The sequence below is a fragment of the Patagioenas fasciata genome, chromosome 33, assembly GCF_037038585.1.
Source record: "Patagioenas fasciata isolate bPatFas1 chromosome 33, bPatFas1.hap1, whole genome shotgun sequence".
Classification (NCBI taxonomy): domain Eukaryota; kingdom Metazoa; phylum Chordata; class Aves; order Columbiformes; family Columbidae; genus Patagioenas; species Patagioenas fasciata.
The window spans coordinates 1,362,214-1,389,296 of NC_092552.1; the positions used below are offsets into that span (position 1 = coordinate 1,362,214).

Sequence of the window (27,083 nt, forward strand, 5' to 3'; positions counted from 1 at the left end):
GCCCTGTTGGGTCCTGTCAAGCTTTGTTGGGCCCTGTTGGGTCCTGTCAAGCTTTGTTGGGCTCTGTTGGGTCCTGTTGGGCTCTGTTGGGCCCTGTTGAGCTTTGTTGGGCTCTGTTGGGCCCTGTTGAGCTTTGTTGGGCCCTGTTGGGTCCTGTCGAGCTTTGTTGGGCCCTGTTGGGTCCTGTCGAGCTTTGTTGGGCCCTGTTGATCCTGTCGAGCTTTGTTGGGCCATGTTGATCCTGTTGAGCTTTGCTGGGCCTTGTCGAGCTTTGTTGGGCCATGTTGATCCTGTTGAGCTCTGTTGGGCTCTGTCGGGTCCTGTCGAGCTTTGTTGGGCCCTGTTGAGCTTTGTTGGGCCCTGTTGGGTCCTGTTGAGCTTTGTTGGGCCCTGTTGGGTCCTGTTGAGCTTTGTTGGGTCCTGTTGGGTCCTGCTGAGCTTTGTTGGGCCCTGTTGGGTCCTGTCGAGTTTTGTTGGGCCCTGTTGGGTCCTGTCGAGCTTTGTTGGGCCCTGTTGATCCTGTCGAGCTTTGCTGGGCCTTGTTGAGCTTTGTTGGGCCATGTTGATCCTGTCGAGCTTTGTTAGGCCTTGTCGAGCTTTGTTGGGCCCTGTTGGGTCCTATTGAGCTTTGTTGGGCTCTGTTGGGTCCCGCTGAGCTTTGTTGGGCTCTGTTGGGTCCCGCTGAGCTTTGTTGGGCTCTGCTGGGTCCCCAAACCCCCCAAATTCACCCCAAATCCCCAGACACCCCCAATCCACCTCATAACCTCCAAAATTCACCCCCTAGGCGCCCCGAAATTCCTGAATTTTACCCCCAAACACCCCCCGCATTCACCCCCAACCCCCCCCAGATTCCCCCCAAAAACCCCCACCCACCAAACCCCCCCCCAAATCCCTCAGATTCGCCCCCAAACGTCCCAATTTTGGGGCAAAATCCCGTGATTTCCATCAACGACGTGAACTCGGAACCGATTATTTACACATTTATTACAATTTTGATCGAAACCTCCGGAAGGTGGAAAAATAAATCACCCCCTACCCCCCCCGTTTGGCTTCGAAATTTTTCATTTTAAATCCTATAAAATAAAATAATAATAATTTTTTTTTGTTTTTCTTGTTTTTTACAAAAAGTCCCATTTTTTACCCCGTTTTGGCCGCTCAAAAAACACCCAAGAGGGGGGAAAATAACTCATTTGGGAGCAAATTTTTGAGGGAAAACCCCTTAAAAATTGGAAATAATAAAAATCCAGGTGGTTTATCACTGAAAAAATCAAAATTTTGGGAAAATTTGATCAAAAATTGGGGTTTTTGCCCCAAAAATGTGGCGGGTGGTTGGGTCTAACTGAGCAAAAAAAGGCGCCAAGTGGTTCAAAGTGTTAAATTTTGAGGGAAAAAATCTGGGTTTTGTGTCATAAAATTGAAATTGAGCGAAAAATTTAATTTCAATTTGAAATTTTGGGGGTTTTTCTCAATTTTTGGTGAATTTTTGAGGGGATTTAAGGCCCCGTTTTTCTCATAAATCGTCAAGAATTGGCCAAAAAAGTTGGATTTAAAAATGGAAATGAACCAAAAATGCCCCAAAATGACAAAATAAACTCAAATTGAAAAATTGCCGTTTGAAACGGGAAAATTTGGGTTTGAAACGGGAAAATTTGGGGTTGAAACGGGAAAATTTTAAGTGTTATTTTCCCCCCCTTTTGGATGATTTTGATCGATTTTTTGGGGTAAAAAACGCAAAAATAAGGAAAAAACGTCATCATCCCAGCGTGAAAATTGTGATTTTTAAAAACGCCGTTTGGGAAATTTGCATTTCGGAAAAAATATTGGGATTTATTTACAAATTTACAGTGAAATGAGAATTAATTGAATTCAAGCCCAAAAGAATAACAAGAAATAAATCAAATTATCACCACCGCGTTATTTTTTAATCAATCTTTGAGTTTTTAGGGAGAATTTTGGGCGTTTAACGAATTTTTACAAATTTTTTTTAGTTTTTAACGCATATTTTTTAAATTTTTTTCACAAATTTTGTCGTTTTTTACGAATTTTTACGTTTTTTAACCGATTTTTTTACTTTTTATGGATTTTTTAATAAAGTCGTTTGTGCTTTTAATTGATTTTTTGGGTTGTTTTTACCGTATTTACCGGAATTTCAGGGTTTTATAATTCTTGTTTATAACCAATTTTTTCATTTTTAACCAAATTTTTCATTTTTAACCAAATTTTTCACCTTCAATGATTTTTTTGTTGCTGTTTTTATGGCTATTTTGGGGGTTTTACCAGATTCTGTTGGTTTTCAGATCTTTTTGGGTTCTACCGTATTTATTTTTACCGTATATTCCCTAATTTTCCCCCCATTTTTTCTTCATTTTCGACGTCTATTTTCCACATTTTCCCATATTTATTTTTACCGGATATTCGCTAATTTTCCCCCGATTTTTTTACATTTTGAACGCATATATTTTTGGGCTTTACCATATTTATTTTTACCGTATATCTGTTAATTTTCACCCCATTTTTTTACCATTCGAACGGCTATTTTGGGGTTTCACCGGATTAATTTTTACCGGATATCCGCGGTGTTTTTACCACACATTTCTCCCGCATTCCCGGATTAATTCTCTGTCTTCCCACCGTATTTTTGGGCGTTTTTAACACATTTCTCGTCATTTCACCCTGATCCATCCCCAAATTTCGCAGCCCTACTGACAGAAGGGCGAAGCGGTGGGATCGAAGCCCTTGAAGACGTCCTTGAGCGAGGCCGCGTCCTCATCCCGCGCGGGGCTGTTCCCGGCGAACGGGCTCCCCGACCCCGCTTTGGCGCCGGGTTTCACCAACCCATAAACCGGCGGCACCGGGAGGTTGTGGACGCCGGGTTGGGGGGCGCCCTCCTGCGCGGGGGCGGCGGCGCTGGGTTTAGGCCGCGGGCGGTTGTAACTATTGTACCTGTCCGTGGCGGATTCCGCGTTGTTCTTATCCGGTTCGGGTTGATCCAACGCCGAGCGGCGGGGGAAAAGCGGCTCCTTGGCTTTGGCGGCGCTTTTGGCGCAATCCGATTTGGAGTTGGCGTCGCCGGGCGAATCCGAAGGTTTAGTGCCCGAATTCGGAGTCCTGGGGTCGTACAAACTGATGGCGCTCAAGACGCTGCTCTGCCCGCTGCTTTTACTCGTTAACAAACGCGGGTCGTAAGGAGCGATCGCCGGCGCCGATTCGCCCGGAGACGCCGTTTCGGTGGGTTTGGGGATTCTAGAAACGCCTGTTTCCGCCGATTTTTGCAAGCGCGGATCGGAGGGGGGTTTGCGCGTCCGGGGGTCGCTGGGTTTGTCGCTCGGGCCGCCGGCGGCGTTGACAGTCTTTAAAATCCTGGAAAGGAGCTCAAAATCGGGGAGGCCCGATGAGGATCCGGCGTCACTCGTAGGTGTCCCCGCTCGCTGCCTGGGGTCGCAAAGTCCCGGTTGGGGGCGGTTGAGCCGCGGATCGAGGGCCGGGGATTGAAGAGCGGGCGGAACGGGGATGAATTCCTGTTTGGGGACGGGGAGGGGAATTAAATCCTCTGGGCTCCACAGAATCATGCGGGCGAAATTGGGTTTGTGGAGGACGACGTCTTTTTTGATGTGGCTGAATTGTTGGAGTTGCGAGCGCGGATCGCGCAGGGAATGAGGCGGGAGAGGATCCAGCGGGATGGGGAGGGGTTTGTCGCGGAGAATCCGCTCGCCGTCCTCTTCCTCGGGGAGCAAAGGGGGTTTCGGTGCCCCTGCGGCGGCGATTTCGGCTTTGGGGATGGATGGGGGAACGTGGCGCGCCAACCGCGGGTCGGTGGGGCCCGAATCGGCGCAGAGATCGGGGTTTCGGGATAGACGGGGGTCCCGGAGGCGCGGGTCGGCGGGCCGGGCGGGTTTTTGGAGCCGGGGGTCGGTGACGCCGGATATGGGGCCGGGTTCTGAGGGGGGGCGGCCGGAGCTTTGTTGGCGGAGGCTCTTGAGGATGGAGGTGACGCTGCTGCCGCCGTCGTCTTCGTCGCTCGAATACCAGTTGCCGGTGTCACCTGGAGAGGCAAAAAACCACGGTGAGAAATGGAAATTAAAGGACGGAATGACAAGAAAATGCCCCCAAAACGTGGCCTTGATCCCCTCGATACTCAACGCGGCCCAAATACCCGCGATTTCTACCCAAAAAGGGGCCACCACGACACCCTCGCCCTCCCCACGCTCATTTTTAACTCCAAACGACCAAAAAGACATGAACCCTCCTATTTCCCTCCAGACACCAATATCCCCTCAATCTCCTCCACCTTCTCGCCTCCCTGTGCCAAACCTGCTCCAAATTCACCCAACGCTCTTTTTGGTCAAATTTCTCATGTTCCAACGCCCTCTTTTTCCCTAAAAATATGCTGGAAACGCTCAATTTTTCACTCTTTTTTTAACAACGGTGCCTCCGGGCGGGTCTAAACCGCCCAGCTTTGCGTTTTTGAGCGGAAAAAGGGTATTTTTGGGGCCACTCGCCTTCCTCGTTGTCGCGGTCCTGCTTGGCGTCCAGGCGTCGGGCGCGCTCGTCGTCCTCGTGCTGCTTGTGCTGGATGCGCAGGAAGAGCGCGCGCTGCGCCGAGGGCAGGAAGTCGGGCAGCGCGGGGGGCGCCGAGCCCGCCCCGGGGGCCTCGCAAAGGGCCTCGCGCTCCAGAGGCGACTCGGTGAACATGTCGGAGGGCGGAGGGGGGAGCTCCTCGTAGGGGCCGTAGTCGTCTGGGGGGGGAAATGAGAGCTCAAAATACGCAATAATAACGGGAAAAGATTTGAAAAATCTGTTTCAATAAAATTTGGGAAGTATTTTGGAAATTTTGGAAATTTCGGAAAATTTGTTGTGGGAATATCGGCAAAAAATAGCTGGAAATATTCAAAGATAAAACTTCAAAACCATTCAAAGGTAACATTTCAAAAGCGAAGATAAAATTCCAAAGAGATTTTAAGGTCAAATTTCCAAAATGTTCAAAGGTAAGATTTCCAAAATATACCAAAATATTTGAAATTTCCAAAAATAATTAAGAAATATTTGAATCATCAGCAGAGGAGTAAGAGAACCTCTCTGGACCCAAGGTCTCCCATCCAAGTGCTGACCAGGCCTGACCCTGCTTAGCTTCCCAGATCAGCCATTCTCAGGGTGCTATGCCTGTATACATTATATATATATGATCCCCAAGTATATCCTGATAATATCCGAACTAAACCCCTTTTCAAGAGCAGAGTGGAGGGGCAGGAGAACCTCTCTGACCTACTGACCACCCCCTTCTAATCCCCCCAGGTCCCATTGGCTTCCTGGTCACAAGGTCTCCCATCCAAGTACTGACCGGGCCCGACCCTGCTTAGCTTCCCAGATCAGCCATTCTCAGGGTGCTACAGCTGTATACATTACATATACATACGATTCCCAAGTATATCCTGATAGCATCTGAACTAAACCCTTTCTCAAGGGCAGAGTAGAGGGGCAGGAGAACCTCTCTGACCTACTGACCACCCCCTTCTAATCCCCAACAGGTCCCATTGGCTTCCTGGCCACAAGGTCTCCCATCCAAGCACTGACCGGGGCCGACCCTGCTTAGCTTCCCAGATCAGCCATTCTCAGGGTGTTATGGCTGTATGTATTATAGAGATATCAATATATACGCATATATAAGGGGCAGGAGAACCTCCCTGACCTACCGCCCACCCCCCTTCTAATCAAAATACTTCAAAGAGACCGGAAACAAAGGGGTTCGTACCTGGCTCTCCCATCATGCCGTGCTCCATGTCCAGCCCCTCGGGCTGCTGGTAGAAGTTGTCATAGAAGCCCTGGGGGGGCGGGCCGGGCGGCATCATGGCCGGGTGGGGGGAGTCGTCGGGGCCGTACGGCATCATGGGGGGACCCATGGGGGGGCCCGGAGCCATTCCCGGGCCCATGGGCATGTCGGGGTGCATGTCGGGGTGCATATCGGGGTGCATGTCGGGGTGCATGTCGGGGTGCATGGGGCCCGGCATTGGTCCGGGGGGGCCCCCTGGGCCGGGGAATCTGGGTGGGGGTGGACCCGGGTGCCTGGAAGAGAGAAAATCAAGAGAAAATTGAATTTAAATAGAGAAGAAAAAGAAGAAAATCAAATTAACTGTGCTGGAGGGGTAGTAAAAGGATTTTCTGAGGTGCAGAAGCCTAAAAAAACGGGACAAAAAAAGGGAAAAATGGGCAAATATAAGTTATTAAGCCCCAAAAATGCGGCACCCACCTGACGCCCAGTTTTTCCGCCAGCTGGCCGGTGGGTCGGACGACGATCTCGAACAACGAGGGGATCTTCTTGTACATGTCCTGCTGCTGCGGTGACAACGGCTCGTGCATCGGCGGCGGCATCTGCGGCCCCGGCGGCGGCATCGGCGGCGGGGGGACCGGGGGACCCCCCGGGATGGGGCGGCCGCCATTTGGGGACGTGGGCGCCGGGGGTCCCGGGGGGCGGGGGGGTGTGGGGAGCAGCCCCACGCCGGGAGGAGGTTTGGGAAGAGGGTTGATGCCTTGTTTTTTAAGCTCTTCCACTTCTTTTTCGTCCTCGGCGCCGGCTTCGGCGTCATCTGCCAGCATCTGCGGGGAGAAATGGAGCGGGTAAAGGCACCAGAATCACCTCGGGGGGCAAAATGGTGCCAGAATCACCTCAGAACCCAAAACGGCGACGTCACCTCGGGGGGCAAAACGGCACCAGAATCACCTCAGGGCTCGCAATGGCGGCACTAAGGGCGAATGGCCCCCATACCTTGTCGAGCAGCTCCCGCGTCTCGTCGGTGAGCGGGTCGTGCGAGAACATGCAGTCGTCGCCGTTGATGCAGTTGCCCGTGGTGTGGAAGAGCTTGCACGGGAAATCCCGTTCATTTTGTTAAGGAAAAACCCCCCCCAAAATTAATTAATCTCAGTTTTTCCTACAGCCAGAGAAGCTCTTGAGCTTTATAATTTGAAATACGGCCCTTAAAGCCTCAGATTTTAACGCTTATGATGGGAAAATTAAACTGTCGTGGCCAGAAACACCACGAAAATTTAAGCCCGGCTTAACGGAAATTTAAGCCCAGCTTAAAAACTTAAGCCTGGCCTAATAAAAATTTAAGTCCGGTTAACGAACATTTAAGCCTGGCTTCATTAAAGTTTAAGCCTGGCTTCAAAATTTAAGCCTGGGTTAACAAAAATTTAAGCCCAGTTTAACGAAAAATTAAGCCCGGCTTAATGAAAATTTAAGCCCGGCTTAACAAAAATTTAAGCGCATCCTAACAAAAATTTAAGCCCACTGTAGCGAAAATTTAAGCCTGGCTGAAAAATTTCAGCCCAGCTTAATGAAAATTTCAGCCCGGCTTAAGGGAAATTTCAGCCTGGCTTAATGAAAATTTAAGCCCAGCTTAACAAAAATTTAAGCCCGGCTTAACAAAAACTTAAGCCTGGCTTGACGAAAATTTAAGCCCGGCTTAACAAAAATTTAAGCCTGGCTTTAAAATTTAAGCCCAGCTTAATGAAAACTTAAGCCTGGCTTAATGAAAATTTAAGCCCGGCTTAACAAAAATTTAAGCCTTGCTTAAAAATTTAAGCCCGGCTTAATGACAATTTAAGCCCGGTTTAGGGAAAATTTAAGCCTGACTTAAAAATTTAAGCCTAGCTTAATGAAAATTTAAGCTCGGCTTAATGAAAATTTAAGCCTGGCTTAAAAATTTAAGCCCAGTTTAATGACAATTTAAGCCTGGTTTAGGAAAAATTTAAGTCTGACTTAAAAATTCAAGCCTAGCTTAACGACCATTTAAGCCTGGCTTAACGTAAATTTAAGCCTGGCTTAAAAATTTAAGCCCGGCTTAACGAAAATTTAAGCCCGGCTTCAGGAAAATGACCGAACCCCAAAGGATATCGTGCATGTAGGGGCAGTTTTCGGCCCTGGCGCAGTAGCCGGTGATGTAGAATTTGCAGAGCTCCCGTTTCTTGGGTAGTTCGATGTCATGGCTGAAATTGCAGTGGTCGCCCTGGGGAGAAACGAGACGATATCTGAGCGGGCGGGAGCGCCAACGATGTTGGGTTAAAACCCAGCTCTGACTCTTCCGTGCGCATATAAAGTGATTTCTAGAAATAAGTTTGAATTTTTCCCTTACCCAAGTGCATCTTCCTTCCACAAAATATTTGCAGATGACTTTTCCTTTCTTGTCCGACTGCTGGTGGGGTTTGTCGTGGTCGTTGCGCCGGTAATTTCCGCCCCCTCCGCCGTCCTGGCCGCAAAACATTTTGTTAGAGAACAAAAAATTGGGAATAATATTAATTTTGGGGGGATTTCTGGGTAAAACGTGACTTTTTTTCCCCCTCCTGCCTAAATAAAACTCCAACTTACGCCCATGTCGTCGTCATAATAATCGTCGTCATCGTTCATCCCGCCGCCTTTGCCCATCCCGCTCCGGTTCCCACCTCTGCCGCGGCCTCTGCCCATCCCTTTATTTCCTCGGCCTCGGGGGCCGCGGCCACGGCCGCGATTTAAACCTAAAAATACAGATTAATTTCTTCTTATTATTAATGTATTATTGTTGTTGATTTATTAATCCTGCTCCTTATTTCTGCTCCTCCCGCTCACCCCGTCCGCGGTTTTCCTTGCTCCTCCGATATTGGTTCAGCTCTTTGGAATAATCGTCGTAGTCGTCGTCGCCGACGGGCTCCTCGTTATCGCAGTACTGCTAACGAGACAAGGTGTTTTAACAACGGGGGGGACGAACCGCAGCTCGTTTCCCGTAACAATAATAAATATTACATTAAATTAAACTGTATCCTAAAAACGAACTAATGATGACACTATTATAACTGTAATAATTAATATTGCTCTCTTCTGGCTTTAACGGTTACTATAATAACTATAATAACCATAATTATCCTAAATAATAATGAAAGCACAATTAAATAATAACAAAATTGATCTTAAAATAAATACGATTTTCAAAATCAAGAGGGTGTTGTCGGGACTTACTTCCATCTCCTCCTCATACATTTCCTCCTCTTCCTCGGGGCGGTCGCTTCGGCCTCGGCCCCGATTGCCTCGGCCCATCCCTCGGCCCCCCCTCATCCCACCTCGGCCACCGCGGCCTCGGTACCCCCGGCCTCGGCCACGGCCACCTGGGGGAGAAATTGCAGAAAATGGTTAAAATTAAGAATTAAGACGCTGTTTTAGAATGTGAAATTATCCACAGGGGGCTGAACTTGCCCCTTGGGGTGGAAAACAGGAAAAACCACCCTTTTTGCCATCAAAAATTTTAAACATTTTTGAAAAACAATCATTACAGAATGGAACTGGAACTGAGGGGGCACAACTGGACATGATATTCCAGGTGTGGTCTCACCAGGGCAGAGCAGAGGGGCAGGAGAACCTCTCTGGACTCAACTGGTCTCCCATTCAAGTGCTGACCGGGCCTGACCCTGCTTAGCTTCCCAGATCAGCCATTCTCAGGGTGCTGTGGCTGTATACATTACATATACATATAATCTGCAAGTATATCCTGATGGTATCTGAACTAAACCCCTTTTCAAGGGCAGAGTAGAGGGGCAGGAGAACCTCCCTGACCTACTGACCACCCCCTTCTAATCCCCGCCAGGTCCCATTGGCTTCCTGGCCACAGGGGCCCAGTGCTGGCTCAGCCCACAGCACCTGCTATTCCCAGCTGGTCTCCCATCCAAGTACTGACCAGGCCCGACCCTGCGTAGCTTCCCAGATCAGGCATTCTCAGGGTGCTATGGCTGTATGCATTACACAGATATAGGATCCCCAGGTATATTCTGATAGTATCCAAACTAAACCCTTTTTCAATGGCAGAGTAAAGGGGCAGGAGAACCTCTCTGACCTACTGACCACCCTCACCTAACCCCCCCCAGGTACCACTGGCCTTCTGGTCACACCATAGACTCTCAACTCCTCATCCGCACCCAGACAATACTCAATACATTGTAGCTGCTCGTTCACGTATAGAGCGACTCCAGCACCGTGCCTGGCTGGCCTGTCTTTCCTGAAGAGGACGTAGCCATCCATGACCACATTCCAGCCATGTGTGCTGTCCCATGTCTCCGTAATTACCACCAGGTCGTATCCTCCTGCCCAAACACAGGTTTCTATTCCCCACGCTATGCGCATTGAACAATATAAAAGCCAAACTTCAGCCGTACCCCGTCCGCGGTGAGAACCTTCCTTGGCTCTCCGATACTGATTTAACTCTTTGGCAAAATCGTCGTAATCTTCTTTTCCCATATCTTCCTCCTCCTCCCCCTCGTACGGCACGTACTCCTCGTTCTCGTAATCCTCGTAGGCGCCGTAATTCTTGTTTTCTGCTTTGGAGTAGCTCTTCTTCTGCACGGGAGCGGCGTGAGAGGACGGGTATTGCTGGTGGGACTGGGGGCAAAAGGAGAGGTCAGCGAGGGGTTTATGGGGCGAGGCAAAGAGCGTGATGAATGTTTCAAAAATTCCAAATTTCTAATAATTATTAAATTTTAAACATTTCAAAGCACGAAATGCCAAGGGGGCGGAGGTTCGGACACTCACGGAGGAGTACGGGGGGCTGTAGTCGCGATATTTCCGATGGCTCTTTTCTCCGGGACTGAAGTCGGAGTCGTCGCTGTAATCGGAGAAATCATCGCTGGAAGACGCATGACGCTGCAGGGAGAGCACACGGGTCAGTTTTTTGGGGTTATTGCACAGAATCCCAGGATGTCAGGGGTTGGAAGGGACCTGGAAAGCTCATCCAGTGCAATCCCCCCGCCGGAGCAGGAACACCCAGATGAGGTTCCACAGGAAGGTGTCCAGGTGGGGTTGAATGTCTGCAGAGAAGGAGACTCCACAACCCCCCTGATGGTATCTGAACTAAACCCCTTTTCAAGGGCAGAGTAGAGGGGCAGGAGAACCTCTCTGACCTACTGACCACCCCCTTCTAATCCCCCCCAGGTCCCATTGGCTTCCTGGCCACAAGGGCCCAGTGCTGGCTCAGCCCCCAGCACCCGCTACTCCCAGCTGGTCTCCCATCCAAGTACTGACCAGGCCCGACCCTGCTTAGCTTCCCAGATCAGCCATTCTCAGGGTGTTATGGCTGTATGCATTATAGACATATCTATATATACATAAATATACATGTGAGAGGCAGAAAAACTTCTCTGACCTATTGACCACCCCCTTCTAATCCCTAACAGGTCCCACTGGCTTCCTGGCCACAAGGTCTCCCATCCAAGTACTGATCGGGCCCAACCCTGCTTAGCTTCCCGGATCAGATGAGACGAGGCGTTCTCAGGGTGGTGTGGCTGCACATACATACATATATATATATAAAAGTTCCCCAAGTATATCCTGATAGCATCTGAACTAAACCCCTTTTTCAAGGGCAGAGTAGAGGGGCAGGAGAACCTCTCTGACCTACTGACCACCCCCTTCTAATCCCCCCATGTCCCATTGGCTTCCTGGTCACAAGGTCTCCCATCCAAGTACCGACCGGGCCTGACCCTGCTTAGCTTCCCTGATCAGCCATTCTCAGGGTGTTATAACTGTATGTATTATAGAGATATCTATATATATATATATATATATATATATATGCGAGGCGCAGAAGAACCTCTCTGACCCACTGACCACCCCCTTCTAATCCCCAACAGCTCCCATTGGCTTCCTGGCCACAAGGTCTCCCATCCAAATACTAACCAGGCCCAACCCTGCTTAGCTTCCCAGATCAGCCATTCTCAGGGTGCTATGACTACATACATTACATACATATGTATGACCCCCAAGTATATCCTGATAGTATCCGAACTAAACCCCTTTTCAAGGGCAGAGTAGAGGGGCAGGAGAACCTCTCTGACCTACTGACCACCCCCTTCCAATGCCCCCCAGGTCCTATTGGCTTCCTGGCCACAAGGGCCCAGTGCTGGCCCATGGTCACCCCGCTGGCCCCAGGACCCCCAGGTCCCTTTCCCGTCCACTGCTCTCTAATAGGAACTTATACTGGAACCTGGGGTTGGAACCTCCGAGGGTGGAGGTGATGCTGAGCGCTCTATAGTTCCCCGGCTCCTCCTTCTTGCCCTTTTTGAATACTGGAGCGACTCTATGAATTTGATTATGATCATCATTAACGCACGGATTCCCCCCTCACCTTGTGCTTGGATTTACGCTTCTTCTTGGCCCTCCTCTTCTCCTTCTCGCGCTCCTTGCGCCGCTTGCGCTTGAGCCGCCGGTGGCTCTTCTCCTCATCCGACTCGCTGGGGTGCTTGTCGCCCTTGTCCCTGCGCGCCCGCGCCCGCGGCGGCTCCTGCGCCTCGTCCCCCCCGTCATCCTCCAGCTCGCCCTCCTCCAGCTCCCCATCCTCCCTGCAGTGGGCAAACAGACATTGGGGTCATTGATTATCGGTGGAAATGCAAAGTTTGAAGGCGAAAAATGGCAAAACATTCCAATTTTAAAGGCGAAAATAGGGGGCAGTTCCAATTGTAAAGGTTTAGAGGTCGAAACGCAAATTTTAAAGGTGGAAACTGGTGGAAATGGAAATTTTAAAGGTGACCATGGGTGGAAATGGAAATGTTAAAGGTCAGGTGGAAATGCAAATTTTAAAGGTGGAAATTGGTGGAAATTTGAAGTTTAAAGGTGAAAGTTGGTGGAGATTCAAATTTTAAAGGAGAAAATAGGTGGGAATTCAAATTTTAGAGGTGAAAACCGGTGGGAATTCAAATTTTAAAGGCAAAAATAGGTGGGAATTCAAATTTTAGAGGTGAAAACCGGTGGGAATTCAAATTTTAAAGGTAAAAATAGGTGGAAATTCAAATTTTAGAGGTGAAAACCGGTGGGAATTCAAATTTTAAAGGCGAAAATAGGTGGGAATTCAAATTTTAGAGGTGAAAACCGGTGGGAATTCAAATTTTAAAGGCAAAAATAGGTGGGAATTCAAATTTTAGAGGTGAAAACCGGTGGGAATTCAAATTTTAAAGGGAAAAATAGGTGGGAATTCAAATTTTAGAGGTGAAAACCGGTGGGAATTCAAATTTTAAAGGCAAAAATAGGTGGGAATTCAAATTTTAGAGGTGAAAACCGGTGGGAATTCAAATTTTAAAGGCAAAAATAGGTGGGAATTCAAATTTTAGAGGTGAAAACCGGTGGGAATTCAAATTTTAAAGGGAAAAATAGGTGGAAATTCAAATTTTAGAGGTGAAAACCGGTGGGAATTCAAATTTTAAAGGCAAAAATAGGTGGGAATTCAAATTTTAGAGGTGAAAACCGGTGGGAATTCAAATTTTAAAGGGAAAAATAGGTGGGAATTCAAATTTTAGAGGTGAAAACCGGTGGGAATTCAAATTTTAAAGGTGGAAATTGGTGGGAATTAAAATTTTAGAGGTGAAAACCGGTGGGAATTCAAATTTTAAAGGTAAAAATAGGTGGGAATTCAAATTTTAGAGGTGAAAACCGGTGGGAATTCAAATTTTAAAGGCAAAAATAGGTGGGAATTCAAATTTTAGAGGTGAAAACCGGTGGGAATTCAAATTTTAAAGGAGAAAATAGGTGGGAATTCAAATTTTAGAGGTGAAAACCGGTGGGAATTCAAATTTTAAAGGCAAAAATAGGTGGAAATTCAAATTTTAGAGGTGAAAACCGGTGGGAATTCAAATTTTAAAGGAGAAAATAGGTGGGAATTCAAATTTTAGAGGTGAAAACCGGTGGGAATTCAAATTTTAAAGGCAAAAATAGGTGGGAATTCAAATTTTAGAGGTGAAAACCGGTGGGAATTCAAATTTTAAAGGCAAAAATAGGTGGGAATTCAAATTTTAGAGGTGAAAACCGGTGGGAATTCAAATTTTAAAGGTAAAAATAGGTGGAAATTCAAATTTTAGAGGTGAAAACCGGTGGGAATTCAAATTTTAAAGGCAAAAATAGGTGGGAATTCAAATTTTAAAGGGGAAAAAGTTGAAATTTAGATTTTAAAGGTGGAAATTGGCGGAAATCCAAATTTTAAAGGTGAATAGGTGGAAATTTAAAGGCGAAAATTGGTGGAAATTCAAATTTTAGCGGTTCAGAGGTTGAAATTTAAATTCTAAAGGCGAAAATTGGTTGAAATTTAAATTTTAAAGGTGAAAAGCGGTGTAGATTCAAATTTTAAAGGTGAAAGTTCGTGGGAATTCAAATTTTAAAGGCGGAAATTGGTTGAAATGAAAATTATAAGGAAAAAATTGGTGGAAATTGAAATTTTAAAGGTCAGGTGGAAATTGGAATTTTAAAGACGGAAATTGGTGAAAATTCAAATTTTAAAGGCAGAAATCGGTTGAAATTGAAATTTTAAAGGTGAAAATTGGTGGAAATCAGAATTTTAAAGGTTTAGAGGTTGAAATTGGAATTTGGTGAAAATTCAAATTTTAAAGGTGGAAATTGGTTGAAATTTAAATTTTGAAGGTGAAAATTGGTGGAAATTCAAATTTTAAAGGTAAAAATTGGTTGAAATTAAAAAAAAGTGAAAAGTGGTTGAAATTCAAATTTTAACGGTGAGATGGAAATTTCAATTTTAAAGGTAAAAATTGGTGGAAATTTAAATTTTAACAGACGTGGAAATTCAAATTTTAAAGGCAAAAATTGGTTGAAATTCAAATTTTAAAGGCAAAAATTGGTTGAAATTGAAATTTTAAAAGTTTAGAGGTTGAAATTCAGATTTGAAAGGTGAAAATTGGTGGAATTTCAAATTTTAAAGGTCAGGTGGGAATTCAAATTTTAAAGGTTTAGAGGTTGAAATTCAAATTTTAAAGGTGAAAATTGGTGGAAATTGAAATTTTAAAGGTGAAAATTGGTGGAAATTCAAATTTTAGAGGTGAGAATTGGTGGAAATTCAAATTTTAAAGTCTTAGAGGTTGAAATTCAAATTTTAGAGGTGGAAATCAAAATTTTAAGGTGAAAATTGGTGGAAATCAAAATTTTAAAGGTAAAAATTGGTGGAAATTCAAATTTTAAACGTTTAGAGGTTGACATTCAAATTTTAAAGGCAAAATTGGTGGAAATCGAAATTTTAAAGGTAAAAATTGGTGTAAATTCAAATTTTGAAGGTTTAGAGTTTGAAATTCAAATTTTAAGGTGGAAATCGGTGGGAATTCAAATTTTAAAGGCAAAAATTGGTGGGAATTGAAATTTCAAAGGTGAAAATTGGTGGAAATTTAAATTTTAAAGGCAAAAATTGGTGCAAATCAAAATTTTAAGTGTTTAGAGGTCGAAATTCAAATTTTAAAGGCGAAAATTGGTGCAAATCCGAATTTTAAAGGTGAAAAACTAGAATGATTTCCTCCCCAAAGCCCTCAGTGGTTGGGCATGACGAACGCGACTCATTAACGCTTTAATTAGCGATAATTAATCACTATTATGGGGAAAAAGGATCAAAAAGATCTAAACCATCCAAATTTGGGGGCAAAAATAGACAATTCTGGGTCAAAATAACTATTATGGGATTGAAAACCAAACCTATAGGGCGGGTATTGTGCTGATTTTAAGTGGAATTTGGGGGTTTTAGGGCATTTTTGGCCCATTTATTATTATGATGATAATAACTTTGTTTTCTTAATTGATAAAAGGGTTGGAAAGAGGTTGAATTACCCCAATTTTTAAGCATCATTTGGAGTAAACGCCTCAATTCCTGATCCTGGGCTGTGGGGTTTGCATTAGGCCGGCCTAACAAAGCCGAGCTCGACTCAAGGAGCCTCAGCCCAACACACATGTAGTAGAACAACAGCATAAAGTCACTAATTTAACACATTATGGGGGGAAATTGATGCGAGGAGGCCCCACTTTCTGAATTAAAACCATTTTCTAGTGGATTTTTGATGGAAAAAGGGGGGGAAAGACCCAAATGTGATGATTTTTGCGGCAAATTTCAGCCACGTATTTAAGTCACATCATAAACAGCGAGCAAAAAAAAGGAATCAAAAGCATCACTGGATGTTGTTTCATGTGACCTCAATTAGATCATTAACAAAAGGGCTTCTAATTACCTCTAACAAGTGTTATTTTACAACTTAAAGGGATGTTTAGACCTTTTTTTTGCCCTTTTTGAGGGATTAAAGAGGGGAAAAAGCAACAGTTTCACACAATGGTATCAACGTGCTTATAGGAAACATCATTATTATATTTTTCCACCTCAAAATAATGTAAAACGGGTGAAAAAAAGGGGGAAAATGTGTGGATTTGTGGTAAAAAACTCACCAAATACATTAAATTAATTGGACGGGGGGGTGGGGGGGAAACACCTGACATGGCAACGGGGGGAAAAATGTGTGAGATTTGGGGAAAACGGTGCTTTTTTGCCACCTTTTTGTCTCTTTTTTACACACTTTGGAGTTTAACAAAACTGTTTAAACTTGGTTTTTTTGGTGTTTTTCTGGGCAGATTCCGGTTTGCCCGGCAACAACGACACACGGCTGGAGTTTGTGGCCTAAAAGCGGCTCCTAACGTGGGTTCACATGGAGGTTTTTGGGGTGGATTCAACCTGGAAACGTCACAAGAGATCGAGGGGGAAAGGGGGGGGTAAATCGTGTGCTTTTGCAACACTTTTTTGGGTGTTTTTTAAACGTTTTGTGCAGTTTCACACCATTCAAACAAACTCAGTGGCGGGAAAGTGGGGGGGGAAGGCAGGAACAGGCTAATTTAATTAGTTAATAAAACAACTTACTTACCAACCCAACAAACAAAAACCTCCTCAGAGACAAAGCCGCTAATGCATAAAAGCAGCTCCCTGCGCTGCACACCTGCTCTCCCTCTTATATTTAATATATTTCAACAAACAGACGCTCTAAACCTGTTTATTTCTGTTTTCTGACTGGATGATTTCAACTAAGGGCAAAAATTATAGGAAACAGCTCAAGTTGTTCAAAGGAAAGGGGGGGGAAAGTGCTTTATATACATACATTTCATGAGAGAAAGGTGTTTTTTGTATATATATATATATTAAACTTTGTAATAGCACTAAAGATGAGCTTTTCCCTAAGGGGGGGAGAACATTTCACCCCAAAACCCCTCCTACGCTCCCTCTTTTCACCCCCAAATTATCCATAGTTTTTCAAGCAGGAAAACAAAAAGGGGGACGTTAACGAGGCCAAGAAAACATCATTAACGACCTCATTAAGCAGCCCTCAAAAATATAACCCCCCCCAGACACCCCAAAACCAACTAAGAGCCCCCAAAAAGCCACCCAAACGCTAAGATCCCGCAAAATTAACTAAGCACCCCCCCCCCCCCCCCCAAATAACTAAAAGCCCCCCCTGGTCTCTCCCAAAGGTTTTTTCCTGTCAGAATTCCCCTCATTCCCCCCCCGCCATGACACTGCGCTACCCCCAGGCCCTTCCCAAGGCCGCGGCTCCTTCTTCTTCCCCTAAACAGGGACCCCCCCACCCCAAAAAATCCCCCGCTGTTCCTGCCTCTGACCTCCTTCTCCTCACAACCCCCTCCTCAGGGCCCGCTTGCCCCCCCCTCCTCCCCAAAGCCAGGCCTAACCCCCCCTGCCCACCTTAGGCCTGCGCCCTGGCTCACCTCAGGCCTTGCCCCCCCCATCCCCTCAGCGACCCCCCCCCTCCCCTCACCGCGTCCCCCACCGCCCCCCCCCCCCTCCCCTCCTCCCCAAACCTGGTCCGGCGAGCCGGACAGACAGACAAACAGACAGACAGAGAAGGTGCTCTCGGGAAGAGGCGGTTACTGGACCTTTCGTCCGGGCCGTGGTGGTGTTGGAGCGGCGGCCGGGGGAGGCTGCAGCTGCCGCTGTCGTGGTGGTGGTAGGACGGAGAAGGGGGGGTGGAGTGCGGGCTGGGGGGGGGAAGCGGCGGCGGCTGGGGGGACACTCGGGCTCTCCACGGCCATGGGCAAAAGGGGGAAGGGGCGAACAGGGTGGGGGGGGCACAGTCACTGTACAAGCGCGGGGGGTCGGCTCGGCACAGGCCCGGCTTATCCGCCCGCCCGCTCCGCGCTCCACGGGCAGGCACACAAAATGGCGCCCGTCGGCACGCAGCCGCGCCGAGGCAGCGCCCCGCACGGAGAGGCGGAAAAAGCCGAGCGGTGGCGGAAAAAGCCGAAGGGTGGTCGGGAAAAGCCGAGCGGCGCCGGGAGAAGCCGAATGGTGTCGGGGAAAGCCGAGCGCTGTGGGGAGAAGTCGAATGATGACGGAAAAAGCCGAGCGTGCTCCTTCGCTTCCTCGGCGAAAAGAGGCGGAAATTGCCGAAGGTGAACGGGAGATGGCGGTAACTCCCGAAGAGTGCCGAGGAGGTGAGGGGAGGACGAGTCCACTTCAGCGGGAGGGAGAGGGGGGGGAGTTGTGCAAGTGAACGCGCATGGGGATGTCCCCAGACCGAGCTACGCGGCTGTAACCGCCTCTGTGGAGATGAAACGGCTGGAAAACCCACTCGAGATGGTTCTCCCGTGGGGTGGCGGGCGTGGGGTCACGGGGGTTTAACGTGCCGGGATTCGAATCCCCCCCCCCGCGGTGATGTGGAGCGCTGCCGGGTGCCGCGCCTGCCTTTGCGCGGGCCGCCAGGGGGCGCTGTCGCCATTCCCGTCCCCGGGCCCGTGAGGCGGCTGAGGCGGCGGTTCGGGATGGTGGAGAAAGATGAGGGCGGCCCCGGCGGCATCAGCGAGGAGGAGGCGGCACAATATGACCGGCAGATCCGCCTGTGGGGGCTGGAGGCCCAGAAGCGGTCAGTGAGACTTGTGGCCGGCGGTAGAAGCCGGAGAACGGGGCCCTAGAGGGGCTTCTGGGCGTCCTGAGGCTTGTGGGGGTCATAGAGCCTTGGAGGGGCCTCTGGGGGCCCTGTAAGGCAGAGTTGGGCCTTGGAGAAGCTTTTGGGGGACCCTAGAGGGGGTCGAGGGGTGATTCTGTGGGACCAGTGGCTTGTGGGCGCCCTATAGGGGGTTGGAGGGGTCCTATAGGGGCTTGTGGAGGCCCTATAGGGGCTTGGGGTAGGCCTGTAGGAGTTTGGGGGGATCCTATAGGGGCTTGTTAGGGCCCTATAGGAGTTGTGGTGTACCTATAGAGGCTTGGGGGGTTCTATAGGCGCTTGTGAGGGCCGTATAGGAGTTGTGGTGTTCCTATAGAAGCTTGGGGGGTCCTATAGGGGCTTGTGATGGCCCTATAGCATTTTGGGGGGGCCCTACAGGGGCTTGGGGGGGGCCTAGAGGAGCTTGGGGGGCCTTGTAGGAGCTTGTGAGGGCCCTGTAGGGGTTTGGGGGGGTCCTGTAGGGGCTTGTGGAGGCCCTATAGGGGCTTGGGGTAGGCCTATAGGAGTTTGGGGGGGTCATATAGGGGCTTGTGAGATCCCTATAGGAGGTGGGGTGGTCCTATAGAGGCTTGGGGGGGTCCTATAGGGGCTTGTGAAGACCCTGTAGCATGTCGGGGCGGGGCTATAGGGGCTTGTGAGAGCCCTATAGGAGTTGAGGGGCTCTATAGGGGCTTGGGGTAGGCCTATAGGAGTTGGGAGGGTCCTATAGGGGCTTGTGATGGCCCTATAGGAGTTATGGTGTACTTATAGGGGCTTGTGAGGGCCCTATAGGGGCTTGGGGTAGGCCTATAGGAGTTGGGCGGGTCCTATAGGGGCTTGTGATGGCCCTATAGGAGTTATGGTGTACTTATAGGGGCTTGTGAGGGCCCTATAGGGGCTTGGGGTAGGCCTATAGGAGTTTGGGGGGGTCCTATAGGGGCTTGTGAGATCCCTATAGGAGGTAGGGCGGTCCTATAGAGGCTTGGGGGGGTCCTATAGGGGCTTGTGAAGACCCTATAGCATGTCGGGGGGGGGCTATAGGGGCTTGTGAGGGCCCTATAGGAGTTGGGGGGCTCTATAGGGGCTTGGGGTAGGCCTATAGGAGTTGGGGGGGTCCTATAGGGGCTCGTGATGGCCCTATAGGAGTTATGGTGTACTTATAGGGGCTTGTGAGGGCCCTATAGGGGCTTGGGGTAGGCCTATAGGAGTTTGGGGGGGTCCTATAGGGGCTTGTGAGATCCCTATAGGAGGTGGGGCGGTCCTATAGAGGCTTGGGGGGGTCCTATAGGGGCTTGTGAAGACCCTATAGCATGTCGAGGGGGGGCTATAGGGGCTTGTGAGGGCCCTATAGGAGCTTGGGGGGCCCTATAGAGGCTTGTGAGAGCCCTATAGGAGTTGGGGGGCTCTATAGGGGCTTGGGGTGGGCCTATAGGAGTTGGGGGGTCCTATAGGGGCTCGTGATGGCCCTATAGGAGTTATGGTGTACTTATAGGGGCTTGTGAGGGCCCTATAGCATTTGGAGGGGGGGCTATAGGGGCTTGTGAGGGCCCTATAGCATTTTGGGGGGGCCCTATAGGGGCTTAGGGTAGGCCTAGAGGAGCTTGGGGGTGTCCTATAGGAGCTTGGGGGCCCTATAGGACTTTGGGGGGGTCCTGTAGAGGCTTGTGAGGGCCCTATAGCATTTGGGGGAGGACTATAGGGGTTTGTGATGGCCCTATTATAGGAGCTTGGGGGGGCCGGATAGGGGCTTGTGAGGGCCCTATGGGGGTTTGGAGGGGCCCTATAGAGGCTTGGGGGTGGCCTATAGGGACTCATTAGGACCTTATACATTTGTATAGAAGCTTGTAGCGGGTCCTATAGCGGCCTGGGGGGGTCCCCTGCAATGTGTAGGGAGCCTTCTAATGTAAGGGAGCCTTATAGAAGCATGGGGGGCGGGGCTGGATGGGGCTTGCAATGGCGGGGGGGAGCGTCTATAGGAGCTTATGGAGGGTCCTATAGTAACATGAAGTTTTCGTTGTCCAAGGTGAGTTTTTTAGTGTCCAAGCTCAATATTTTGGCAGCCGGGTGAGCGTTTTGAGCTCCCAGTTGTTTATTTTATTGCCCTTCTGAGTGTTTCCCCTCATTTTTCCTATAAATGTCCCATCCCTCCGAATTTCTTCATTTCCAACCATCATTAAACCCGTTTTATCCACAGGTTACGAGCGTCCCGGGTGCTGCTGGTGGGGATGAAAGGACTCGGAGCCGAAGTGGCCAAAAACCTCATCTTAGCGGGAGTCAAAGGTTTAACCATGTTGGACCATCAACAGGCGAGGACGTTACAAACCTCCCATAAATACTCTTTTTGGGTCAAATATTCCAACTTTAACCGTCCCCGGTGGCTTTTTGCGCCCCAAAATATCCACAAAAGGGTGAATTTTACTACGTTTTCTCCGATTTTAGGTCTCTCCGGAGGACACGCGTGCTCAGTTCTTGGTCCCCGCCGGCTCCTTGGGCCGCAACCGCGCGGAGGCGTCACTGGAGCGGGCGCAGAACCTCAACCCCATGGTGGACGTCAAAGCCGACCCCGAAAACCTGGAGAGCAAACCCGAGGAGTTTTTCACCCAATTCGACGCCGTACGTATTCGTTCTCCTCGCTAATCGGTGGATTTTGGGGGCGTTTTTCGCACCGTCACCGCCAATTTTTGTGCCGTCGCCGCCAATTTTTGCGCCGCGCTCGCGGATCTTGGGATGGACAGGCCTCAGGTTTTAAAAATGTGCATTTTAACTTAATTCCCTTGTTATTTTTACCCAAATTATCCCCAAACAGGACATGCCGCTTCCTCTAATTATCCCCAGAGTGAAGCCAGATTAAGGAATTAATTGATAATTACCCCCAGTGTCGCACCCCGATGTGAATAAGACGACAAATCTACCTGGAACGTACCCCAAAAAACCATAAAAATGGGTAAAAAAGGAGCTCAAAATCCCAATTTCCCCCCTCAGGTGTGTTTAACCTGTTGCTCCCGCGACGTGATGGTGAAAATCAACCAGATTTGCCACAAAAACAGCGTCAAATTCTTCACCGGCGACGTTTTCGGCTACCACGGTTACATGTTCGCCGACCTGGGGGAGCATGAATTTGTGGAGTGAGTTGGGAAATCTCTTCGTTTTGGAGCTATTTTTCATTTCAATTTGAATTTTCCTGGTTTTAAATGAAGATTTGAAAGATGTTTTAATTTAAATTTGCGTTTGGAGGTCTTAAATTTTTTCAAATTTTGAAATTTTTAATTGTTCTGTAGGGAAAAAACCAAAATCACCAAAGTCAACCCGGGCGTGGAAGACGGCCCAGACACCAAAAAAGCCAAACTGGACTCATCCGAGACCACGATGGTGAAAAAAGTGAGTGAAAAATCCCCCAAACCCCAGCCTAAATTTAAGCTTAAGCCCCCTTGTCCTATTGCTGACTGCCTGGGAGAAGAGCCCAACCCCCACCTGGCTCTGACTTCCCTTCAGGTGGTTCTAGAGAGGGATGAGCTCAGCTCTAAGCCTCCTCTTCTCCGGCCTAAACAAGCCCAGCTCCCTCAGCCTCTCCCCATAGGTTCAGGTCCCTTCCCCGGTCTTGTTGTTCTCCTCTGGACCCGCTCCAGCACCTCAATCTCTTTCCTGAGCTGACCACAACACTCCAGGTGTGGCCTCACCGATGGGGAGCATCGCTTCCCGTGTCCTGCCGACTACGCCATTTTGGTCCAGGACAGGATCCCATGGGCCTTCTTGGCCACGCTGTTGGCTCACGTTGAGCTCCAGCACCTCAATCTCTTTCCTGAGCTGACCACAACACTCCAGGTGTGGCCTCACCGATGCAGAGCACAGGGGGAGCATCGCTTCCCTTGTCCTGCCGACTACGCCATTTTGGTCCAGGACAGGATCCCATGGGCCTTCTTGGCCACGCTGTCGGCTCATGTTGAGCGTCCTGTCCATTAGCACCCCCAGGTCCCTTTCGGCCGCTCTGTGCCCAGCCCGGAGCGCTGCAGGGGTTGTTGTGGCCTAAGCGCAGGACCTGCTACGTGGCCTTGAGCTTCATCCCATTGGAATGGGCCCATTCTTCCAGCCGATCCAGATAGAAGGATCTGGACCTGGGGAAGGACAAGGGAAGCGATGCTTGCCCTGTGCTCTGCGTCGATGAGGCCACACCTGGAGTGTTGTGGTCAGCTCAGGAAAGAGATTGAGGTGCTGGAGCTCAACATGAGCCAACAGCGTGGCCAAGAAGGCCCACGGGATCCTGTCCTGGATCAAAATGGCGTAGTCGGCAGGACACGGGAAGCGATGCTCCCCATCGGTGAGGCCACACCTGGAGTGTTGTGGTCAGCTCAGGAAAGAGATTGAGGTGCTGGAGCTCAACGTGAGCCAACAGCGTGGCCAAGAAGGCCCATGGGATCCTGTCCTGGATCAAAATGGCGTAGTCGGCAGGACACGGGAAGCGATGCTCCCCATCGGTGAGGCCACACCTGGAGTGTTGTGGTCAGCTCAGGAAAGAGATTGAGGTGCTGGAGCGGGTCCAGAGAAGAACAACAAGACCGGGGAAGGGACCTGAACCTATGGGGAGAGGCTGAGGGAGCTGGGCTTGTTTAGGCCGGAGAAGAGGAGGCTTAGAGCTGAGCTCATCCCTCTCTAGAACCACCTGAAGGGAAGTCAGAGCCAGGTGGGGGTTGGGCTCTTCTCCCAGGCAATGCAACAGGACAAGGGGGCTTAAGCTTAAATTTAGTCTGGAGATTAGGAATTTATGGCCTGCCCAGGGAGGTGCTGGACTCACCGGCCCTGGAGGTTGTTAAACCGAGACTGGACATGGCGCTTAGCACCACGATCCGGTCAACGGGCTGGAGTTGGCCCAAGGCTTGGCCTTGATGATCTCTGAGGGCTTTTAAGCCCAGTCTATCCAGACCCCTTTGCAGTCGACCCTCCCTCCCAACTTGGCGTCACCATCATGGCCTCAATCCCCTCCTAAATCACCAATAAAGACCCAACAGCACCCCCTGGGGGACCCCACGAGTGATCAGCCCCCAGTTAGACTCAGCCCCATTCACCAACATACTCGGTTAAACCCAAATTAACGCCACCGAGGGTAATTAGCGCCGATTAATTGATTAATTACCCCGCAGCGCGTGGTTTTTTGCCCGTTGAAGGACGCTCTGGCCGTGGATTGGAGCGGCGAGAAGGCCAAGGTGGCTCTGAAACGCACCACCCCGGATTATTTCCTCCTCCAAGGTAAATTTTCCCAGAATCCCCGCTTTTTTCACCCAAAATTTTGCTCCGTTTGCGCCCGCACCCAAAATTCTGAATTAAACCGCAATTTCCCCCATTTTTTTTAATGATTTTGATTTTAAGTTGGGGATTTTTAGGATAAATACGGTAGGTAAAATCCCGCTATTTTTGTGGCTTGGAGGCGCGTTTTCCGCCCCGTTTTTCCCTATTTTTTCCCGTTTTCTATGGATTTTCACCCAAATTTTGACAATTTGGAGGTTGACACCTTTATTTCCTCATTTTTCCCAGTTCTTTTGAAGTTTCGGGCGGAAAACGGGCGGGATCCTTCGCCCCAAAATTACGCCGAAGATGCCGAATTGTTGCTCCGGATGCGCCGCGACGTGTTGGACGCGCTGGGGGTCGGCGCCGATTTGTTGCCGGATGAATTTGTCAGGTGAGAAATCCAAATTTGGGGGAAATAATTGCAAATTCTGCAAATTTTGAGGTAAAAATTGGGTATTTTAACAAATTCCAGCAAATTTCGAGGTAAAAATTTGATGTTTTAACCAATACCAGCGGCTTTTTGAGGGGAAAATTTCCACATTTTAACAAATCCCAGCAAATTTTGAGGTAAAAATTTGGGATTTTAACCAATCCCAGAGGATTTTTGAGGTAAAAATTTGATGTTTTAACCAATTCCAATGGCTTTTTGAGGGGAAAATTTCCACATTTTAACAAATCCCAGCAAATTTTGAGGTAAAATTTGGTATTTTAACCAATCCCAGCACTTTTTGAGGGGAAAATTTCCATGTTTTAACAAATTTTGAGGTAAAAATTTGGTCTTTTAACCAATCCCAGAGGATTTTTGAGGTAAAAATGTGATGTTTCAACCAATTCCAGCAGCTTTTTGAGGGGAAAATTTCCACATTTTAACAAATCCCAGCAAATTTTGAGGTAAAATTTGGTATTTTAACCAATCCCAGCACTTTTTGAGGGGAAAATTTCCACATTTTAACAAATTTTGAGGTAAAAATTTGGTCTTTTAACCAATCCCAGAGGATTTTTGAGGTAAAAATTTGGTCCTTTAACCAATCCCAGAGGATTTTTGAGGTAAAAATTTGATGTTTTAACCAAATCCAGCAGCTTTTTGAGGGGAAAATTTCCATATTTTAACAAATCCCAGCAAATTTTGAGGTAAAAATTTGGTATTTTAACCAATCCCAGCACTTTTTGAGGGGAAAATTTCCATATTTTAACAAATTTTGAGGTAAAAATTTGGTCTTTTAACCAATCCCAGAGGATTTTTGAGGTAAAAATTTGATGTTTCAACCAATTCCAGCGGCTTTTTGAGGGGAAAATTTCCACATTTTAACAAATCCCAGCAAATTTTGAGGTAAAAATTTGGGATTTTAACAAATCCCAGCAGTTCTTTGAGGGAATATTTTCCATATTTTAGCAAAGTTTGAGGTAAAAATTTGGTCTTTTAACCAATCCCAGAGGATTTTTGAGGTAAAAATTTGGTCCTTTAACCAATCCCAGAGGATTTTTGAGGTAAAAATTTGATGTTTTAACCAAATCCAGCAGCTTTTTGAGGGGAAAATTTCCATATTTTAACAAATCCCAGCAAATTTTGAGGTAAAAATTTGGGATTTTAACAATTCCCAGCAATTTTTTGAGGTAAAAATTTGGTCTTTAACCAGTCCCAGAGGATTTTTGAGGTAAAAATTCAACATTTTAACCAAATCCAGCAGCTTTTTGAGGTAAAAATTTCCACATTTTAACAAATCCCAGCAAATTTTGATGTAAAATTTGGCATTTTAACAATTCTCAGCAGTTTTTTTGAGGTAAAAATTTGGTCTTTTAACCAATCCCAGAGGATTTTTGAGGTAAAAATTTGATGTTTTAACCAATTCCAGCAGCTTTTTGAGGGGAAAATTTCCACATTTTAACAAATCCCAGCAAATTTTGAGGTAAAAATTTGGCATTTTAACAAATCCCAGAGAATTTTTGAGGTAAAAATTGGGCATTTTAACAAATCCCAGCAGCCTTTTGAGGGGAAAATTGCCAGATTTTAGCAAATTTTGAGGTAAAAATTTGATATTTTAACCAATTCCAGCAGCATTCTGAGGTAAAAATTTGGTCTTTTAACCAATCCCAGCATCATTTTGAGGTAAAAATTCAACATTTTAACAAAACAACCAATTGGGGGGGGGGGCAAAATTTCCTCTTTTAACCAAACCAACCTATTTTGGGGCTGAAACATTGATTTTTACGTTAAATTCCGTATTTTGCAGCTATTGCTTCTCCGAAATGGCTCCGGTGTGCGCCGTGCTCGGGGGCGTCTTAGGCCAGGAGGTCGTTAAGGTAATTACGGGGGGGGGGGGGGGCTAAAACCCACAATTTGGGGCATTTTGGGGCGCTTTCCAATCAATTTTAAAGGTTAATTTTTTGGGGTGACCCCCCAAATTTGGTGATATTGAGTTGTTTGTGGTCCCCCCCCCAGGCCCTGTCCCAGCGTGACCCCCCCCACAACAATTTCTTCTTCTTCGATGGGATCAAAGGCAATGGGATCGTGGAGCGTTTGGGCCCCGGTTGAGCCGGGGGGGGTTTTGGGGTGACACCCCCCCCCCCTACAAAGGGAATGGGTGAAGTTTGGGGTGCAGGCGGCACCCCCAGCTTTGTCTTGGCGGGCGGGGGGGGGGGTTGGGGGGTTTGGGTTAATAAAGTGTTGTTTGTATAAAGTGGTTTGGTTTGGGGGTGGGAGGGGAGGTTGAGTGACCCCCAAACCCCATGGACCCCAAACCAGAGACCCCCAAACCCCAGGGACCCGCAAACTCTGCACCCCCAAACCCCATGGACCCCAAACCCCAGGGACCCGCAAACTCTGGACCCCCAAACCCCAGGGACCCCCAAACCCCAGGGACCCCAAACCCCAGGGACCCGCAAACTCTGCACCCCCAAACTCTGCACCCCCAAACCCCAGGGACCCCCAAACTCTGCACCCCCAAAACCCAGGGACCCCAAACCCCATGGACCCCAAACCAGAGACCCCCAAACCCCAGGGACCCCCAAACCCCATGGACCCCAAACCAGAGACCCCAAAACCCCAGGGACCCCCAAACTCTGCA

The 27,083-nt window shown here is 48.2% G+C and overlaps 2 protein-coding genes across 3 annotated transcripts; one reads left to right on the top strand and one right to left on the bottom strand.

Annotated features, from left to right (window-relative positions):
- Window positions 1-1,806: 1,806 nt before the first annotated feature.
- Window positions 1,807-17,975, bottom strand: ZC3H4 (zinc finger CCCH-type containing 4). The gene is given in 15 exon segments (XM_065859395.2): window positions 1,807-4,042; window positions 4,500-4,736; window positions 5,750-6,060; window positions 6,245-6,591; window positions 6,761-6,870; window positions 7,889-8,000; window positions 8,127-8,240; window positions 8,360-8,505; window positions 8,597-8,696; window positions 8,984-9,129; window positions 10,171-10,393; window positions 10,544-10,654; window positions 12,135-12,348; window positions 17,693-17,802; window positions 17,804-17,975. Coding segments are annotated over 15 exon segments (3,669 nt in total). The 5' UTR covers window positions 17,849-17,975; the 3' UTR covers window positions 1,807-2,699.
- On the top strand, window positions 17,971-26,586 carry SAE1 (SUMO1 activating enzyme subunit 1). Of its 2 annotated transcripts, none has more exons than XM_071800760.1 (9): window positions 17,971-18,250; window positions 20,933-21,044; window positions 21,178-21,351; window positions 21,721-21,863; window positions 22,017-22,116; window positions 23,874-23,979; window positions 24,265-24,409; window positions 26,250-26,319; window positions 26,459-26,586. In XM_071800760.1, the coding sequence occupies exons 2-9, from the start codon at window positions 20,964-20,966 to the stop codon at window positions 26,549-26,551; spliced, it is 912 nt and encodes a 303-aa protein (XP_071656861.1). In that variant the 5' UTR covers window positions 17,971-18,250; window positions 20,933-20,963; the 3' UTR covers window positions 26,552-26,586. The 2 variants fall into 2 exon arrangements, with proteins under 2 accessions (XP_071656861.1, XP_065715479.1); XM_065859407.2 differs by lacking the exon at window positions 17,971-18,250 and adding an exon at window positions 18,441-18,678.
- The last annotated feature ends 497 nt before the right edge of the window (window positions 26,587-27,083 follow it).

Bases quoted from the DNA above. Each gene is read 5' to 3' on its own strand.
- SAE1 (XM_065859407.2), top strand. From the start codon at position 18,578: ATGGTGGAGAAAGATGAGGGCGGCCCCGGCGGCATCAGCGAGGAGGAG. The intron at 18,679-20,932 runs GTCAGTGAGACT...TTTTATCCACAG, and splicing joins GGGCTGGAGGCCCAGAAGCG to GTTACGAGCGTCCCGGGTGC. The intron at 24,410-26,249 runs GTGAGAAATCCA...CGTATTTTGCAG, and splicing joins TTGCCGGATGAATTTGTCAG to CTATTGCTTCTCCGAAATGG.